At 41.7% G+C, this 21,211-nt stretch overlaps 1 protein-coding gene across 2 annotated transcripts in view; it reads right to left on the minus strand.

Moving 5' to 3' along the window:
- RELA (RELA proto-oncogene, NF-kB subunit) overlaps positions 1-21,211 on the minus strand; it is a 405,457-nt gene that overhangs the window by 356,094 nt on the left and 28,152 nt on the right. For both annotated transcript variants that reach the window (XM_069207856.1, XM_069207855.1), the window contains exon 3: positions 10,793-10,831. In XM_069207856.1, coding sequence (XP_069063957.1) covers positions 10,793-10,831 — 39 coding nt within the window. The remainder of the gene's footprint in view (positions 1-10,792; positions 10,832-21,211) is intronic.

Consider the following 21,211-nt stretch of genomic DNA (forward strand, 5'->3'; position numbering starts at 1 on the left):
TACATACAAGCTAGGGCTTGAGTAGAACCAGCAGGCACTGCAGCCCTACATGAACCGGTGTCACAACCCCCTGTACAGGATGAGGAGAGGGTGCAGGAGGTACCACAGGTAAAAGAGTCACCAGCAAGATGGGGTATGCCATTTTAATCCTTGTCCCCTGAGGATAGAAAGCATGTATGGTTTACCAATGGTTCATCCAAATACGTGGGCACCAAAAGACACTGGAAAGCGGTGTCATATAATCCAGTCACCAAAAAGCTGTTGACCACTACCGGAGAAGGGAAAAGTAGCCAATATGCAGAGTTGTATGCTGTGTATCAGGCTCTACATCAAGAGCTGAATGGAACGTGTCACATTTACACTGATTCCTGGTCCACTGCCAATGGGTTAGCCACTTGGCTTCCCACATGGCATGCTCATAATTGGTTTATCCATTCAAAGGAGGTGTGGGGCAAAGAGTTGTGGCAAGAAATTTGGGAAATGCTAGAGCAAAGTACTGTTACTGTGTATCATGTAGAAGCTCACTGTCCCACTGACTCACTAGAGTGCTGGTCCAATTCCCTTGCATTAGACAAAGCCAAAATCTCAGAGGCAGAAGTGGAAACACAGGATTCTGACTAGGTGCAGATGGCTAAATGGGTGCACCAAAAATAGGGACACCTGGGTGAAAAAGCCACTTACAGGTGGGCAGAGATTAGAGGGATGCACATTCCCCTAGATTTGATAAAAACTGCGATTTTGCAATGTCCTATTTGTCAGCACACACAACAGAGACTTGTCCCGCAAAATCTCAAAGGTGAATTGGGGAAAGGAAAGTTACCAGGACAGTTATGGCAAATTGATTACATAGGGCCTCCACCAATTAGTCGCAGGTGTCAATACGCCTGCACAGTAGTGGGCACTTACTCTGGTTACCTGATTGCTGTTCCTTGTAAACGTGCCACTTAGCACAACACCATCAAAACTCTGGACATGTTAATGTTATACTATGGAGTACCACTCCAGGTCCAGAGTGACAATGGGTAACACTTTAAAAGGAAACTGGTGCAAGACTACTGTTCATAGCACAATATTGAATGAATATATCATCTCTCTTATTATCCACAAGCCTCAGGACTGATTGAGAGAATGAATGGCTTACTGAAAGCTCAGTTGCGGAAATTATAAGATGGAACTCTGGAAAACTGGAGAGAGCACTTAAATGAAGCCCTCCAGATTCTGAATAATAGACAGTTAACAAATGCTGAAACTCCCCTGCTCCGAATGCTAACCACTGATTTGCAGATACAACCACATGTGGCCACCATCACCATCGTGTACTGGGAGATAAAGCCAGGAGCTCTGGCTCCTTACAGAGCCACATCCGAATGTGCAGGTCTTGACTTACATGCTTTAAAAGCTTACAGACTGAAACCAAGAGACATGGCACTGTGTGAGACAGATGTAGGAATACAGATTCCTCCAGAGCATTTCGGATTGATTGCTCCTAGATCTTGGTTGGCACTCAAAGGTATTCAGATCTTAGGGGGAGTGACTGATGCAGATCACCAAGGAGAAATTCTAACTATTCTATTTAATAGGGGAGAAACCGATTTATTCATAAAGATCAGAGACAGAATTGTCCAGCTTGTCTAATTCCAGTGTATGCAGGATTATTGAGGAAGGGGACTACCCAGCCCCTCTTAAAGTACGTGGGAGAGGGAGGTTTTGGTTCAACTGACAAAAATCCTGGTGCTAAAGTGTGGGTAGAATCCCCGAACAATCCTCCTGAACCAGCAGAAATTATAGCTAAGGGCCTAGACAATGTCCTGCTGATCATGAAATCAGGAAAGGAAAACTGGGAGCATACTCCAGCTGACAAATGTTATTTGTAAAAATGATCATACTTGTTTCTGTTACAGATCATACTACATCTTGCCTCTGTCATGCGTGTGCTCTGCGTGGTCTCCTTTCGGGCATGTGTGTGTGGGGTCGGGAGGGACCCAACACGCCCAACTCCAACCTGATCGGTCACGCCACGCAACACCCCTGCTGCAGCTGAAGGACAATATATGGATCCATTTGGTGCAAGTTGTGCTCAACAGATCCGACTTTTGCACGGGGGCCATGCAAGCACAGTGGATGTTTTGTCAACCTGTTTAATTGCCATACCAACGCCTGCAATTATCTTGTTGAAATTTTCAATGCCACTAACCAGGATAAAGATGTGTAAGAACATGATGGGGAAACCCATTTTAGTCCCTACGAATACTGTAGGGACTGTCAAGAAGCAATAGATGAGAAGTGGAACAATCTCAGATAATTACATACAACATTACAACCGGCGACATGTGCGACTACATGTCCTGCAATCCACGTGATGTTGGGAAATGCTTCCAATTGTGCGTAGAAAGTAAAACATCATCTTCTCAAAACATGCCATGGAAACACAAGGTTTTGTGCTTTTACCGAACGGATCAACACTGCAAAAATGTAACCAACCTCATGGCTTGTCATCATTTGGTGACTGCTGCCAGTCACATTAAACATGTAAACTTGCCAGTTGGCTGGTTATTCTTGTGCAGGAACACCACATACACCTACATTCCGGCTAACATAACAGGCTGACCATGTACACAATAAGGACTCATGATGTTTCCATCTAACTCTATACGTATTTGTCATCCTAGAGACACTATTCAATTAAGTGAAGACTGATTCAGATATTCAATTATTATCCCAATCAGAATATGTAAGCTTAAGTCTTTCTACTGTAGGTGTGCCTGTTTTCACTGCATAAAACACCCGAATGATCAATAAGTTAGCATATCTAATGGTTAAAAATATTGATCACAATTCTATTGCTTATTCTGAATTTTTACTGGATGTACAGGGGTATTTGAAAGGCTGCATTACAAAACAGAGCTGCAATAGATTATCTTTTATTAAAGCATGATCACGGGTGCTTGGTGTTTGAAGGCGTGTGCTGCTTCAATCTCTCTGACCACTCTAAATCCATCCAGTCACATATTGATACTCTACAAGAATTAGTAAAGGTAGTAAAACAGGATGTAAATCAAGGGTGGTGGGACTGGTTATTCCGGTGGTTACCTGATTTTGGACAACTGCGCTAAGTTTTGGGTGGACTTTTTGTAATGATTGCTCTTGTCATTTCATTATGTTGCTGTGTACAATGCATACCCAATTTGCTTGCAGTGTTTAAATAAACAAAAAAGTTAATTTTAGTCCTGTAGGGTATGCTAGTCATTGGTCAAAGGGTGGAGTGTAATGATATTTGTGTCTTGACCACTGACTCCACGTTGCACTTAGTGTAGCAGCACACCGTCACATTGGTGACCACCAGATTCATTTTGTTTATTGACTTCATTTTATGCTTAACTTAGTGTTAGCCACTGCCATGTTAGAGGTGCAGATGTTAGAAGTGCAGCTGAAAGTATTTTACTTTGCCCATGTTATGCAATGTGTTTTACGCTCATGTTTTTACTATACGTGTCTGCATGTCCTTTCTCATCAAGGGCTAAGACATGACGTGGGGAAGTCCGAGAGATAAGGACGTACTAGGATGATGTTTATGGTATGGAAGGAAACGGTTTGGTTTTGGAGAAGCACCTAAGGATCTTAGCCAGTTCCAACCTGTTCCTTTCAGAACTGACCTGAAGTAGCCAGCCTTTTTTTTAACAAAAACGTACGGAGCGGGAGGGGTTTTCTAGAATTCACCTCTCAGGCTTGTTTAAGGTATATAAGAGACCGAAACCGGATTGACCATGGAGTGGATCAGACCTCTGGCAGGATCAGAACGCTGATGCCCGTCATCTTTCCTTTGAGGGTAGGTCTCTCTTCACGGTCGACCTGGGGTTTGATGACCTATTGTAGCCAGAAGAGATTTCGATTGTGTTCCATGCTTTGCATTGTGCATGACTGTATATTTGCTGTTTATAGATTGAAGCAGATTATTCTTTGTACATGCTCCCATTTCATTGCTGTGACCATTTTTAAACATGCACTATCAGTTGTACACTTTTGACCTTTCTTTGCGAACCTCACGGAGTGGTCTAATAAATGTATTTCGTATACTAAGCGCTGCATACCAGAGAATCCTTTCAGAGTGTGTGTGTGTGTGTTTGTTTCATCTCAGTCCGTTGTGAAGCAAAACAATCACAAAGAGCTAGTATATCCACTTATGTTTTTATACTGACCTTTTTAAATAATGGCAATATCTGAAGTTAGCATTGTTTTAAAAACTTTGTGCAAAACAGTACAAAATGCATTACTGAAACCTTACCATCAGTCATGTCATCAAAAAGGTCGCTTTTCCTTCTTAACCTTCCAAATTTCAAGGAAATACTTCAGAGGAGAGATCTAGCCTCCTAAATTTTACATTTAGTGTATGTTGTCTTTCAGGGTAAATTACATCCAAAGAAAATTCAAATGCTGTTTATATTTTATTTTCCAAATACTGTGCAGCCAAATTGGTATTATTTAGATTAAAATGTGCTTCCCAATGTTTAATCAATATTGCTCTTTTATATTTGAATTTTGTTTGGGGTCTATTTGACTGGGGTTACTCCAGAGATGGTCCACCTGCAAATTTACAAGTATTTTTTCACATATACTAACCAGTTAACTTCTTCCCTTTACCTTTCTGTGGACAGTTCTAAAACGGTTTGCACATAGGGACTTGAATACAACGTCATATTTACACATAGCCCATAAATTATTGGTTGGAGGGCAATTATTTGAGATGGGGTAAGTACTAATTCTAAGAAGAATGTAATAATGGGGTGCCCGGTCCAACCCTCAGTACCCACAGATATATGTTCACTATCAATGTTCTCTATCAGTTGTGGAACAAGGGTGCTACTAATAGTCCAAAGTTCAGCCCCATACCAGCAACTGCAAGTGCCTTATGTTTATAAACCTCTAGGATTGAACTAAATGACTGTCTACCCACCTTACTCACGAATCTGAGAACAGCCCTGGAACTTTGTGTTAAGAATATGCTTGCCTTTTTTACTTGTTCTTTCCAACTGCTCAAATCGAATACCCAAATAACCCAATATAGAGACACACTTACTTACTTACTTTCTGGAGAGGCTTTAATAGCATTACATTTGTTTTTTAAGTGTTAACTAGCAAATTCTTCTCCAAACAGTATTTAGAGAAAATCACTAACACCTCTTGCATAGCATTTTCTGTGGCAGCTAATAATACAGCACCGTCTGTGAAGAGCAGTAATAGGATATTGCCATTTGTATTTTTGGAACGTCAAGATTTGCCTCTACTACATTCACTAATGTTTCACTCAAAAATAAAAAGAACAGGGTTGGTTCCAAAACGCAACTCTGTTGTACTCCTTTACTAATACTAAAATCATTTGTGCACTCACCATATGGGCCATCACTTACCTGCGCCTTGTTATTTGTGGACAGAATCTTTATTGCTGAAAGTACTGAACTAGCTTTTCATTTACTATGGAAGACCAGAATTCTGCCAGTGAAACAGATCAAATACCGATCTTGGTTCAATGAAGGTCACATAAGTAGGGACTTGCTTAACCTTAGTATATTTTTGGCAAACCGTATACAGTTCTGCAGCTTGGTCAACTGTACTTATTTTAGTGTTAAACTCGGCCAGTACATCTATAAAGACATTCTTTCTTTCCATCCAGCTTTGCAGGAAGCTTAAAAGGATCTTCCCAAATATTTTTTCTAAGCCATCTAACAATGACATAGGCCTATTGTTAGATGTGTGTCCCCCCCCCGAGAGCCTGTCATGTGTAGAAGGACCAGGACAGCTGACTGTTGGACTGAATGGACAACAAGTGCACTATTATGTACTTTAGCCAACATATCGGACCAGAATTTAGGTTCCAACTGATACAAATCTATGGGTATTATATGACAGCCAAGCTCATTGACGCTATTTCTACTTCAGGTATCAAAATGTTCATGATGTTATTTGCCTACATATTCTCAGTCACACTAACTAATATCTTCATTTACCACAGCATAAAGATGATTGCCCAATATAACTTTCATATCTTTTTTCTGAACCCCAAATGGGTTGTGCAACAATTCCCCACCATTTGTTTGGAATCTTTCCTACTAGCTCTACATTTTTGCTCATCTCACATCTTTTGCTAACTATTTTTTTTTCCAACAAACATTTATATTCTTTCCTTTCCTGAGCAATTAGAAGTGGGATTTATTTTCTGGACGTTTGTGGTGCAATATCAATGCAGCAAAAAAGCTATTTTTTTACTCCAGCATTCCACATCACTCCAACTATGATTTTTCTCACTAATTATTAGCTTTAATTGGAGCAGACCATATCAGTTTTACCTCTGTGGCCATGGTCTTAAAACATGACAAGGTTTTTCTCTCCTTCACCACAACCACTGACCATAATTATATTGGTATATTTTGACAAAAGGGTTATCAGTCTAGGAGTTTCTTTCTGACATTTTTCAAAATCCCATGTCGAAAGTAGAACGGTGGTTCTTCCTGGATTCCCCTAAAATATTCTCGTCTATAGTAAGACTTCCTACAAAGGGGTCATGAATGCTTTTGAACCCTTGTATCATTTTGAAATACATAATCCGGTTCCAACCCTCCATAGACACAATCTATAGGTGAAAATCTGATTCTGCATCTAAAGGTTTCTTTTGCAGGAGAGTCAACATCTTTGTCCATTCATAAAGTGTATCCTATAAAATAATAGAATGGAGGCAAATTCTGCCCATTTTGCAGGCTTTTTCCAGTTTAATATTGGCTTCTGAATATCACATTGCAGTTTCCTCTACTGCCTCATTATTATTTATAATAATATCATATGCTGGAAATGTATAAACATCTCCACAATTTTCAGTATGTATGAGTCGCTCAAAAGGTAAGGATATTTGGAGGTTCTCCAAGTGCGTTACCAGATCTTCCCATAATTCTTGTACACAATGAGACCAGTCAGGGCATTCAGAATATCAATAATTCTACTACTTCTACATAACCGGACAGTCTTACATGAAAGATGTTAGAGTTTATATTTGAAGTGTACAACTATTGAAGTCTGCAATTCAGATTAGTTGAGATCAAAGTAAAAAAGCCAGCAGCAGCCCGTCCTTTATTTTCCCAGAGCCTGGAATTTGAATTATCTCTCCATGCAAGTTTCTGTCTTTGCCTAGGTCTCCTGAAAACAGCAAATGTCATACCGATTGTTAAATCCCTTACATTCATCATTACAATTTTTTGAGATGACGGCAGCAATATTCATGGACAAACTTTTTTTACAGTCTGTTTTCCACTCAACTTCGTCCCATTATATTTCAGGGTTCATTCCACTGCTATTTCAGAGAAATGGAATGTCTGATGCTAAATATCTCATGGCTTCTTCCTATACACTTCAATTTTTCTGCTAGTATCCTCCCCTTCCATCTTTTATCTATTTTAGGGATCACTTTAGCCTTAACCAATGTGCTCCATGTAGCTTTGATTTCATCTCCCAAATGGTCCACTAACATTTTGCTCTTGGCCTTTTTTACAATAAGGAACCTGTTACCAACTACTGCTCCATAAATTGGTTTCCCCAGAGACAGCAAACCATGCTGGCACTGACACAGAGTGATACAGTACTTAATGGTTCATGTAATTTTCCGGGGGGGGGGGGAATCCGTAGCAGCATCAGTACCAGTCTTATTTTCAGCAGCTCCATGACACTGAAAACAAACCTAGAGTTGAGTCTCCCTGGACTGCCAATCTATTTTCATAGCCCCTCTTGGCGCTTGTTTGGCGTCAACCATCTCCTCCTTCTTCCCTCCTGCCACATGTGCTCAACGATCACAAACCACTACAGCTGATAGAGAAACTGCTATTCTAGGCCTGAGGGGATTTGTGTAGCTGTCCATGCTGCAGTCTCCCTCATTGAGAGAAAGATGTTCAACAATGGATGAAGGATACAGCTGCCACATCCTTCCCTTTAAAAAGAAAAAACACCATTTGCGCATATAACTTATAGTTTTGGATTAGATCTTCATTTCCTGTAGGAGTATTTTCTCGGTCTTTGCCTCAGACACCTCCTCTTTCAGCAGCTGCAAAATTGAGCTATGTAGCATGCTGCTCTCCTCATCCTCTTATGTTTAAAAATAAAATCTATAATCTACTTCTGATATAGTGAACTAGTGATTGGAATGTGTGTTTTGATAACATTTCTTACTATCCTGTATGTTTGAACCAAGTGTGGAAACGGGAATTGCAAGGTAGGTGGTGAACTGTATACTCTAAACTGGATTAGAAAAAACAGAAGGCAAAGGCAAATGAGAGTGAGACAAAACTAAGAAAAGGAGAAAAAGAAACAATGAAGTATCATGATCCAAGAAAAGTAACTGTGAAAGAAGTCAGCTGAAAGCCAAAACGCTCCCCACTCAACTGTCACTTTGACCTTTGAGTGAAGTGTACAAGTTGCCCAGGCAATAGCCACTTTCGCACTGCCAACCTACAACAGAAACCCGCACACACTTGAAAAAAAATTTTTTTAAATAGTATTTGGTCCCTCAGGATCCAGCACGAGTCCTCTATGCTCTCACTGGGTCTGTGTGGGACAAGGAGTCTGAGTCCCTGTGTGCTGTAATGGGTCCCAACATTTCTCTTCAGCTTGTGACCAGCCAATCAGAGGTTGAGCTCTTGTGAGGGGCCTCTTGCGGAAGCAAGACAGATGACGGGACAAAGGAAAAAGAAAAGTGGCCAATTAGAACGCTCTATTATTTGAAGGTGTGTGGCTGCAACACTCCCTGAATAGTCTAGTGAGCCCATCAATCTAGATATCTAAAATGTTGAACCATCCTCTCTCAAACCTGACAGATTTACATCTATTCATAAAACGTGTGCTTTCTCTGTAAAGATCTAGATTTCTGCAAATTAGGTGTATTTCAGTTCAGCCTTTCTGGCTGTAGCAGTGTCTGAAATTCCCTATGGAAACCTCTTATGCAATTTGTGTTTTAGGGCATCTAGCTCACTCGGCTCCCTTTTGACGGATCATCTCACACCTTTCAAAGAAGGGGCTGATGTGAATGAAGATTTGCTTAAACAGCAACAAAGTTATTACCAAACTAAAAAATCCATTTCCAATTGTAACTATGTCCAGACTATAACTACACAGTGGCAACAAGGTAAGGGTTTCAGACAGGATCATGGGAGAAAAATGAATCTGCAATAATTGCGATACATGGATGTTTTTCTGTAACAATATCAGGCATCCTTTCCTTTTTTTTGTTTTTAATCATTTTCTGAGTCACGTGGGCTCTGAAGCTACAGGTTAGAATTGGACAACAACAACAAAAATCACTGGCAATTAATGAAACACTTCTATTTTGATGTCAGAGGGCATTGCAGTTGTGCTTGTACGCAAACAATAACAGACTAGGGAGATTATCGCACCGTGATAGATAACTAAACAGACTTCGAAAACGCCTTGGATCGCTTGCATTTTACCTGACATATCATTGCAAAACTTTCTTCATTCATGGATGACCCTGAATGACCACAACCTAACCCTGCCTTGACCACACATAGTTCTGGGGTGGGGTTTGCCAGTATGTGACCTTTGTGACAGCATGTAGACATGAAGTGAACCAACAGAAGGTATGTTGTGGATATGTGTGTGTGCAGTGGATGAATGTGTTGCTCTTATCCCTCCACCCCCAAGAGGTCTCTGCTGTGAGCTTACACCCTTTTTAATACTACAGTTGCATCCTATGCAGAAGGGTTCAAGACAGACTGTGGGTGCATTATAAATTCGGAAAAGCCTGTGACACTAGCTGTCAACTACTTGAGCGTTGCAGTTCTTGACCTTTTCTTCGAACTGGAGATGCACAGGTACAAGAATGAGATGTGTCATCAAGAGGCAGAAATGCACCCCAAGGTTTGAAACACCATCTCAGCAAAAGGTTAGTATTGTTCTAGTTAGTAAGCAGGGACAGGAGTCATGACAGTAACTGTAGAACTTAAGAGTCATCCAGAAAAGAGGACCCTAGGAGCCTCATGTCATAAATTACGTAAGGTGGTGCATGGATGTTCCACAAAGGTTTTTCGAACGGTTCATCCTCTTATTTGGCATGTTCCAAGTCAACAAGTTGTTAGGTGGATAATTAGACATCAAAGAAAGCAGTTAATTGGTCTCTCACTTACGCAGAGCGAATATCTGCAGAGATTATTGGTTTTTTTTCTTCAGATATTAGGGCTAACAGCATGGAAGCTACTGAGAATGATGCAGAGCATAAATTCGTCAATGGCTGTTCAATGTGGGATCCTTATTGTATGGATGAAAGTGCATGAGACCATTTCTTCACTGCATGTGTCGTTGCTTCATCTGGATAATAATGGAAGGGACCGATTCACTGAAAATAAACTGTTGAGTAACAACAGTAATAAATGATTTTCACCCATGATTTAGCTGAAAACCTTTTGATAGTCAACATGTCAGATATTAATGCAGGAAGCAGCCTATTTCTAAAATCAAAGAGAATGCACCAGCAGAAATGATAAAGAAGATGCAAGGCTAATTCCAATGACTGGAAATGGGAACTCCACATATGATTCACACTACAGCCACCAACGTTCCCTTCCTTAGAGGTAGCGAAGGGACAACATCTGATGAAAGGCTTACTTCCTTATTCATGTTAATTAACGCAAGACATGCACAGCTTTCCCGATTCCATATCTTACCAATTAAGACAACTACATTGGACTTGTAAAGAATTGAAACAATGCTGACAACCAAAATAAACAAAATAATATATCAATACCTGAAAGCCCCCAGTCTTGATCAAGGAACGGAAGGAAGTCTGGAAGAAAGAAGAAAATAATGGTCACACTATTGATCTTACAATACAATAGTCACTAAATAAATTGCATGTTTTCGCTCTATCTCGCTCTCCTACTCCTCTTGATTCGTTCCACTGTTCATCAGGATTCTTAATCTTCCATCTCCTGACCCTATGTTCCACCACAGACTGCATTTTCCACTGCTCCACTTTCACCCTTCCCTTTCATCTATCACAGGCTCCCTGCATCTATCAAAGAATCCATGCTTCACAAACTTTCTGCCCTGTTCTCGACTCAACCAGCCTCATGCCACATAACTCACTGTAGCACTGATTGACTGACTTACGTGAGGTTTGGTGGTACACTCTAATATCATCCCACACTCTCCCTTGACTCACCTTGATTAGAAGGTGAACCTCTGAGCTTTCCAAGTCTACGTCAATATTCTTACATGTTAACTGAGTGTGCAGGTAGTGGTGTGAAGGCAAAGGGGACCCATAAACACTGAGTTCAAATTCCCCAAGGAGACAATATATTGGATGGGGGTTTTAATGTCACCAAATAAACAGTGGTATACCTGAACCCAGAAGGCAAAGTTTTTATGTCTGCAAAATCTATTTCTAAAAAGGAACTCATAAAATGTGGTCATTGTAATATTGTAACTCATTAAGGAAGAGAACAAATTAACAGCACCAAATTGTTAGGATACTAACATTCCCAACTTTGCACTGTTACATAAAATATTTCATCTGTCAAAACGTTTTACTCATTGAATATGACCTGGAGAAATAGGTTAACAAAAGGCAAAAACTACTGGATTATGAAGCTGCATTGCTGTGTTTTACTAGATTGCAGGTGCTGAACTCTGGATGTCCCAAACAACGTGATGGGGAAATGCTTCAATTATTCTCAGCCACTAGTGAATGCACAGATCGCTTTCCAACCCATTGTTTGCCCACTACGCCATTCTAGAAAGAAACCTTCCATATGAAATCAGTCTTGGTCCTGCTCTAATAGGAACAGTCCACTATGGCCGGGACTCCTCCAGATTGGAAAACAAGCAAAGGTATGGATTGAATCTTGTGGCACAGTGTGCACACAACCCTCAGTTTTCTGCCGTTGGGATTGGACTGTTACTGTTGGAGAGGACCAAGGCTAATTTGTACATAACTTTTTCATGCCTGTGGTGGTAATATGGGTAATAAAAATTCAAAAAAATAAAAAGAAGAAGAAGAACTAGAATGCAGGCAGGGTAAATACCAGTGGATGAGAATCTTCAAGCATTCCACCCCTGTTTTTGATTTCATCAATATAACACCCTAAAGTGCTACAGTTATGCCCGGAGACAAGTCCTGTGGTCACTGTATCACAAGTAAGAGAGAGGGACCCACACACCAAGGGGACCGAGTACTGGAACTCACAAAAGAATTAAAAACGTCTTCCCCTGGGGAAAAAACACCTTTACACCTGTCACTCAGACACCTCACACGCATCTCACTAATGTACCAAAATTGTCAGTACCATTGTATTGATGTACGTGTTGGCCTTTTTTAGTATTTTCTCCCTTCATGTATTATTTGCTGATATTATGTTTAATTTGTAATTATTTTTATGCCATATTGTGTGCGCGGGGGGGGGGTCGATATTTTACAGGTTGATTGCACTGTCAAAGAATCAGTAAATATTTTTAATGGCCTTTGCTACCTGTTATGTATGTAATTCAGAACAGATAATAAATCATTAATAATCTAATATATGCATTTTCTTTTTGTATATTCTTTTGCATAGTTGTGGCACTGATTATGTAATAAGTATAGTATATTTGTGAAATGTGTGTGAGGTGTCTGAGTGACAGGAGGACAGGTGTTGATTCCCAGTGGGAAGACTTTTAGAATTTTCCGGTGCTAAATGTGCCACAAGACTCAAGTTGACGGACGATGCCCAAATACAATGAAACAGTCTGTTATTACATATTTTCCATTCCAGAGGGGACCTGGCCTGGAATTTCTGGATGGATTGTTCCTATTGGAGTACCACCAAAAACTGCTTCGAATTGGGCTGAACCCAGTATAGGTGGCAGAGTGGAAAAAAAAGATGGACTGGAATGTTCCCCTGAGTAATTACCTGTGGTTGAGAATAATTCAAGCATTCTAACCATTACTTTGTTTTCCTCTCTACCTTTGTTTAGCACTGTATAGTGATATACTGATATGTAAACTACTGGACACTTGAACCTGTGATGAGAGAGTAGGGGAAAGTGGGCAAGAGATGAGGTGGGGACTTGGTTGTCAGTATTATTTTTTGGGTAATGCTTTTATTTGCCATTTGATCATTTGTGTACCATTAATTCTTCAGAGGAAACTTTATACCGGCACATATGATAAGGAATGCAGATAACAAGTCTTCTTCAGTGTGAAGTGACAACATAATCTTTTGCATAAACAAAATGGTTCTTAGTTTGACATAGGCTTCAAGGTTATCCTCAAACTCAACAATGGTTTCTATCTTGGTGCTAAAGAACTATAAAGCCTAGGAAGTCAAGGATACAGGGTACAGATTTCAGATTCTGAAACTATGAAAGGGTTTCCATTCCAAGAAATACACTTCCTGAATCCCCGCTATGCTGTCTCTTCAGAACAGGTTTGTAGGAATTAACGTACATATTATGTCGTAGCCATTATCAGAGTGGACATCCAAATGATCCCTAAAATCATTACTGACATGTCTTAAGATCACTTCGAAACAGGTGACAGGTCAAAACAAAATTACGATTTAAGATGTTCAGTCTAGAGATCAATATACGTGGCGGTCGGTATGCCCTAACACAAGAAAAAGGAAGTGGAGGATTTTTGAGGCTTTATTTTTTTAGCAGTTAATGTATGGAAGTCTCGCCCAAACAGATTTCTTATTAAAACTTTGTGCACCAAAATATCAAAGACAGGGCCCTAATTTCAGACTATGCCACAATCTTACGTTAAATTAACCTGCAGGGTTAAAATACACTTAAATCTTGCAAAAAGGAAACAATAAATTACTACAGAGTTAAGAAAACATTTTGGAGGAAAAATCGTGTCTTAAGAAGCAGTTCAAAATAATTTGTAGAATGTTCACATTAACACAGGATATTGAGTAAGGAAACACTTATGAACAATCTCTTATATAAGCCAAAAGCACCATTCTGAACAAAATAGAATTGGTTGTCAAGGGGGCAAAACGTCGGTAAACTAACTGAAGCAAAGATGTTTTTGGCATCTGGATTAATTCACAACCTTGTGCAAAATATTTTTCTTCAAAATTTTGATATCTGGGTGATTCAAACACACATACTTCGTTTGCGTTGCTGCCCACCCATACAAATTACACATGTGGCAAACTGAGGTATAGTCATTGCTGCAACGCCTGTGCCAATACCTGTTTTCAACAGAAAATATAAAAGAAAATGTGAAAACAGTTTAACCTTACCATAACCACGAAACAGTTAGCCTGGAGCTATTATTCCAATTGTCAAAAAAGTTGACAATTTGAAATATGCGAGGTTGACCATGGAGTTATGGGCTTTAGTGGTTCTCTTGTAATGTTTGAAAGTTCACTAAGTTATACCAGGCTCACTGCCATTAGTGGAATAATAGGGCTCCCCCTTCACTACTGAAAGTTAATTGGGTAGGATGTTAACAGGTGGGGGCAGTAGAGAAGATGAGAAGTTGTCAGGAGGGCAGGGCAGGCAGGTGGGAAAAGACCTGCACAAGAGAAGGAGATGAAAGATGGTGGCTGGAGAGGAAGGATATGGAGCACACGGGGGAAGTAGGGAGGGAGATACAAGAGAGGTGCTCTTAGGGAGGGTGAGTAGCATGGCAGGGGGCAGTAGGGGGTGGTGGAGGGATTAGGGATGATGAACATGGAAGGGAACCAGGGGGATTGAAGAAGGATGCCCCCATATAGCCAAAAGAATTTGTGAACAATTGAATACTCCACTGGGCTGAGCCAAGACATAACAGGCTTAGACTCAAGCCAATTACTGGAAGAGATTGGTGGAAGAAAGCCAATATCTGAAATAGATGGACCCAAAGCCTACCTCATGCAGGTTGGGAGCACAGGTCCATTTGACTGCGGAGATGTCAAAACCTACATCTAACAAGTGGTGCAACAGGCTCGAGGTGTTCGGTTCCTACTCAGGACGGTGAGTGAACTGTAGCAAGAGGTGCGTCCTCCCGGTGGTCCGCGGTGCCCCTAGACCCGTCAGCTGCCCTTCTGATACCCAGTTGGCACGACGTTCAAGTACCTGGGTATTTACATTTACCACAAAGCAGGGGGCCTCCAGGAGGGAAACCTGAGGAGGGTGCTGAGATCACTCTGGTTGCCCATAAGGGCACACACAGTGCTTTCCAAGATGGCCATGCTCCAGCGGCTGCTCTACTGATTCACAAACCTCTGGGTGCGCGTCCCTGTGAACTGGTTCAAGCAACTAGACGTTCTTCTGTGGGAACTAATCTGGGACGGAGGCCGCCACAGGGTTGTACTTGACACCCTTTGCTGAAACCCACTGGAGGGCGGACTGGGAGTCCCGGATTTTGAGTTGTACCCTGCAGCAGCGCAAGCTTAGTGGATCATCAGGTGGCTGGATGGGGCCAGGCTGGCAGAAATAGGGCTGAACTCAACAAAGGGATATTGGTACCCAAGCTTTTTGGTAGGTCCATCGGCCAGATCACCCCCTGTCCATGACACTGAGCTGCTGGCAGCGCTGCGTGACGCATCTGGGGAGAACAGTGCTTTATACCCCTGAGCTACCACTGTTGGGGTTACCCGCAGAGATCCCATTACCTTTGTTACAGCTGGGCTAATGAGCACTTGTACGGAAGTGGGGATAGTGACAGTGAGCGATTGCTACTATGTGGGCCCCCTTATCCCTCCTGCCAGAGTTGTTGGAGCAGTCTGAACTCCTGTCAAGCCAGTTTCTCACTTATGAGGCGCTCACCCTTGCCTCTCGTGGGCAATGTGAGGAGGAACCTGCGACACACAGGGTCCTCCAATTACTGCTGATGATGGGCTCGGGTAGCCACTGGATCACGTGGTTTTATATGACGCTAAATATTATGGCCTGGAAACCCCTGAATGCTGTAAGGGCCTGTGGTGCTTGGGTAAAACCTGCTGAACGCCGAATGGGGGAAGAGCGCTGGCATACCTGCAAAAGGTGTCCTGCAACAACTGTCTCAGGTACATTCAATACAACTACACGCTCACAACATATCTGACACCAGAGAGGATCAAGGTAATCTACAGGTGTGATCCCAGGAGAAGCCCCCATTGGGTGACGCTATGGACTTCCGTTATATGACATGGGGCTGTGTCAAGTTGCGTGAGTTTTGGGAGGTGGTCTTGACGAGGACTAATGCAACCATTGCCCGATCACTCAAGAATACACCTAGCCCTGACTGACAGACCGACACTTAGCACAAGGATACCCTGGCCGAGCGAGATGTTGAGTTTGGTGGCAGGCTGCAGGCTTAGTAATGGGCTGGCCACCCACCCCGTCTCCCCAATCCGTTGTGTTAGTCCCCACGGATAAGCTCCCTAAGGCCTACTCACAGCTCCATAACACCCCTGATACAGTAATTAGAGTTAGATTAAGGTTTGGTTAATTATTTTGCTCTACGGAGTGGCTGTCACAATCCCGACCCACACAAGGGCAACATGCGATTAGACACTGCACCTGGAAAACCCTGCCAAGATTTGTAGGTAATTGCACCCAGATACCCGAGGAGCACGTAGGACACTCCAACCAGGCCGATCTCCTTCCTGGTGCACACGTAGAATGTGGAGACCTTGGACACAGCAGAGGCAGTCGCCAAGAGGGGACAGGGACATGGGAATGGGCACACAACAGTGTGGGAATGAACAAAAGTAAACAAAATGGCTGTATAATCCCACAGTTCGTATATAATGTCCTTCAAAGCCCATTCTGACTTGTATGCTTGTCAAATGGCAATAAAATACAAGTATTTTTAAAAAAAAACACACACACACACACATTCTCAATGTGTGAGTAATCCAGTGTTTTCAGACAATCACAAACTTTGTGTGGTATGGTGCCTTAAAGCCTATGAATATTTTACCTTGGAACTTCGTCAAAACCCTGGGGTCAATTGATTATCCCCTTACAGAAACCTTTCCGCCTGGTGACGTCTGCCACTCTGGCCAGATGGGTCAAGTGCTTATTTTCCAAAGCTGGCACTTCCACATTTTGTTTTGGGGGCACATTTAGTGGGAGGAGCTATGGCTTCCAAATCGTTTGCATCGGGGTCCAGTTTCAAAAATATTATGGCATCTGCAGACTGGTCCTCGGACTCTACTTTTAAAATATTTTATCACAAACCGAAGTTGTTGTGGTTCAGTTTGAACAAGCATAATCCAAAGCCTTGGTCCTGACATAGAATAAACAGTTTCTAGCTGTTGCATCAAAGAATTTTCAATTCTATTAAGGACACTGTGGTGAGGATTATCCCTTCCTGATGCAGCTTAATGAATATTCCAGTGATTCTAACTTTGATTACATTAATTTGTAAAATGTGAACTTGCATGAGATATGACCCTCCCTTGTTGTATTTATGGAGTATTTTGCGCGTTCTTACATAGTGTTTTCTTTTCTTCACTGGCTCTGAGGGCAAGCAGGGTTGAACCCCAGGATTTCGTGTGCAGAACTGGTTGATGTTCTAATGTTCTGGATTTGAAAGTTGATTGGAGGGATCAGTGACATCTATTCAGTCGGGACTAGTCTTCAACCTAGAGACATACCAAGTTTTCACAGCCAGTTAAGGTTATAGTTTACATCTGTTGGAGTCACACAGAGAAAGAGATAAGAATATGGAGTCAGCATCTCATATAGACTGTATTGAGAAATGCAGCTTTTGATGATTATAACAACATTTCAGTAATTAAATTGGCTGCTGTGTTTTTGCAATAAAGGATAGAGAAGCTTAGTCCTTACATCAGTGTCCTTAATAGAATAGAAAATTCTTTGACAGGACGATTAGGATTTTTTTTTTTTATTATTACATGCTCATGTGCTACAGGCAGAAGAGAATAATCCCCTGCGCTTTTGCCATTCAATTTATAAAATATGATATTTCTCTTCTGCAGTGCAAGCACATGACTGCTCTGGTGGGGGGGAAGTTGGCACATCTAGTTTTTTTAGCTGGCTCTCCAGACTTTAGTGTTAACTATTGTGGGTAGGGGTGCAGGCCTCACCCTGTTCTTAAAAAACACCCTGTCTTGGTTATATGTATGCTGACAATTTTCATTTCTTTTGAGAGGAAACAAAAACACAAAAGTAGATTACAGATGAGGAAATTTACTAATTTTCACGGGTAGGGGGAGGATAGGGGGCAGCCATGTCCCATTACGGTCATCATTAACAGAATGATGGCACTGGAAAGCCAAAAAGAGGCAACTGACCAGAGGGGCACAGTAGAAATTAAATAGCAGAGAAGTTGTGATCTTGTTTGCTGCTAAATTATAGTGGAACCGGAAGTGAAAGGTATTCAGAGTTGCTGGTAATGGTGGTGCCAATGGATTGCGGCAGAGACAAACAGGACTTTAATAGGCCCCTGTGAAATTTCCGTTACACCGGTGTAATCTTTTTAAAATTTCATGTTACGCTTGTCATACTAAATTCCTGAAATGACACAACTTTGTATTTGTATTTCTAAAGCGCATTCCGGCCATAGCATTGAAGCGCTAAGCAACAGTGGGTAAAATGACCAAAAGAAAAGACAGGGATAAGAAAAGTAAAACTACTGAGGAAAGAGATAACTTTTTAGCTGCTTCCTAAAGGCCAAACAATTATGTTCCTTCCTAATCATCAAGGGGGAACATATTCCAGTGTTTGGCAGCAGCCACTATGAATGCTTTATCGCCACTTCTGGCCTTACGAGTGCGAGGGACATCGACCAGGTGGTAACCTGTTGATCTTAGCTGACGGCTCGGGACGTACCAGCATAACTTTGTCAACCGGTATTCAGATCCACGCATGTACAAGGACTTAAGTGTCAAACTTATTGTCTTAAAGATGATGCGCTTCTTGACAGGTAGCCAATGTAACTGTTTCAAACTTCGGCTGGCCGAGTCTGAGCAGGGAAGATCTAATATTAAACAGACGGCTGTATTCTGAATTAATTGGAGTTTACTGAGCGAGGTTTTGTCAAGGTTGAGCATTAAAGCATTACAATAGTCTATTTTGGAAATCACCAGAGCAAGGGATATCGTAATTTTGAGCTCCTTTTGAAGATATGGAAAATCTTTTTTCAAACGTTTGAGAGTCCAAAAGTAGACTTTAGTGATAGAGTTAACTTGAGACTTAAAAGATAGGCAGTTATCAAACGTGATCCCCAAATTCCTGTTGGAAATAATGGGGGCAGGTAGATCTCCACACTCGGATGGCCACCAGCGTGAGCTCCACAGATCCCTAGTAAAATTAAAGAGCAAAAAACTCTGTTACACCATGTGGCGTAATTACTCCTGTTCATGGCATAATGTTAGAGCACAACAATGCAAATGACCAGAAAGCAATTGGCTGTTGTTTGTGGCACTTGCGCTTTCTGTAGGTTTTTAGTTGAAAATTGACACAAGGACTCATTTCGATCCAAAATATAGCACTAAGTGCCTGTTTTGCATTTCTCGTAATTTTTGAGGAATTTTGCATAATTATATGAATTTTTTACACTCATGTTTTTTTACTTCAAAAGCTCTTGACTGCTACCTGCTCTTGGGATGAAACTCCTGATGGTGTGGAAAAGGATACTCAGAACCTCCCCAAAGACAGATGGAGATCACCTTAATGGCAATGTGGACTGTATGAAAGACATTTTACTTGACAATTTGATAAAATGCACAGCTGAGAGGGAAGGGGGAGGCAAAAGTGCACATCTTTAGCAACCTATTGCTATCCGCGAGTTTCAGAATGCCTTGGGAGGAAAATTCCCTGCCATAACAATCATGACTTTTCTCCTCCAGAATTCATTATGTTGTTTTAACATATGGTTACCTTGATACTGGTTTCATTTCAATGAGAAGAACGTTCTGACCACTAAATATTGTTTATCGAATATAGAACGCCTGGGCATACCGATGAGGGGAGACACCCCAAAACGGGGGACAGGATGTCTGTTTCCAGTCCAGGGAGGACCCGGCTTGGCAGTTCGGGCTGGACTGTTCCCATGGGGAGCAAGGTCATGGCTGATTTGCATAAGGCCTGGTCCAAACTGGGGTGACGTGGCAAGCAAAATAACAATGGATTTAACCCAGATCTGTGACTGGGGTGAGTGTTTGAAAAGTTTCAACATTCCATCCATCATTTTATTTTGTGATGTTGCTTAATACAAGGTACTGCCTGCATACTACCTCTACCTCATGGGATTCCCCCAGAACAGTTCATTCTTTGCCTTTTTTGCATTAAGGCAAACAGGATGTGCAGTTTCTCAGAACACATTCTGAAACTGCAGAACAGAGGAGGACTCAACCTCCTGACTGAAACCTGCTCCATAGACAAAATGTGGACTTCTAGGATCAGTTGGCTGACCTCCTGTGTGGTTACACGGACATAAAAAGCTGCAAGAGCCGTTATTAGGGTCCAGCCTACAACAGCATGCACTAGCGCGCGTGTCTCGCTTGTGAGACACTACTGTTTACGAAAAGGGCTTGGAGCCCTCCAACTGTTTTGTGCTTCACTGTCACTCTTCACTGGAGCATCCCAAATTGTCTAGTTCAGCTGGACTGTCACTTCTGATGCTTGCTGTGGAGCATGGACCAAGCAGGCATTAATTAAGCTTAATCAGTGCCTGACCGCTGCTCATGATGTGACTGAGGTACTACTTATACCCAACTTCCGCTGCCTGCTGCTCCCTCTATAGCGCTTTCTTTTTCTTGTTTATTTATTGTTCAATGTTTCAACTGTACATGCCTGGATCTCTGTTCAGAGTTCATTATCAAAGCAGGAAGAAGTTGGGCTCTGTTTACATTACTAGGTTTCAGTTCACTCAGTTACGTTTTTGCATGTTGTCACTGGACCTTCCTTATCTGCTCTTTCTTTTACATGTGGTGCCTGCTTGCCATCTGGAGAAAGGGTCCACTCCTTCAGCCCCCACTGAAACAAAGAGGGGAATTTCTTCTCCGGGCAGCTGGAGCAGACAAATAACATGTGAAGAGGATATCTGCAAGGTAGAATCTGCAGCCAACAATGTACCTATCGATCCCAGTTTGATTTGGTTAGAGACTTGGTCCAAAGCTCTGATCCCAGACCCTTGCACAAACTAATAAAGTTACTAAGAAACTTTATATTCAGTGTTAATGAAATCAGGCCTTTTATAATGCTCACATGTGATGTATGTTGAAAACTATGTCAGTTTTGG

Source organism: Pleurodeles waltl, chromosome 9 (assembly GCF_031143425.1).
Source record: "Pleurodeles waltl isolate 20211129_DDA chromosome 9, aPleWal1.hap1.20221129, whole genome shotgun sequence".
Classification (NCBI taxonomy): domain Eukaryota; kingdom Metazoa; phylum Chordata; class Amphibia; order Caudata; family Salamandridae; genus Pleurodeles; species Pleurodeles waltl.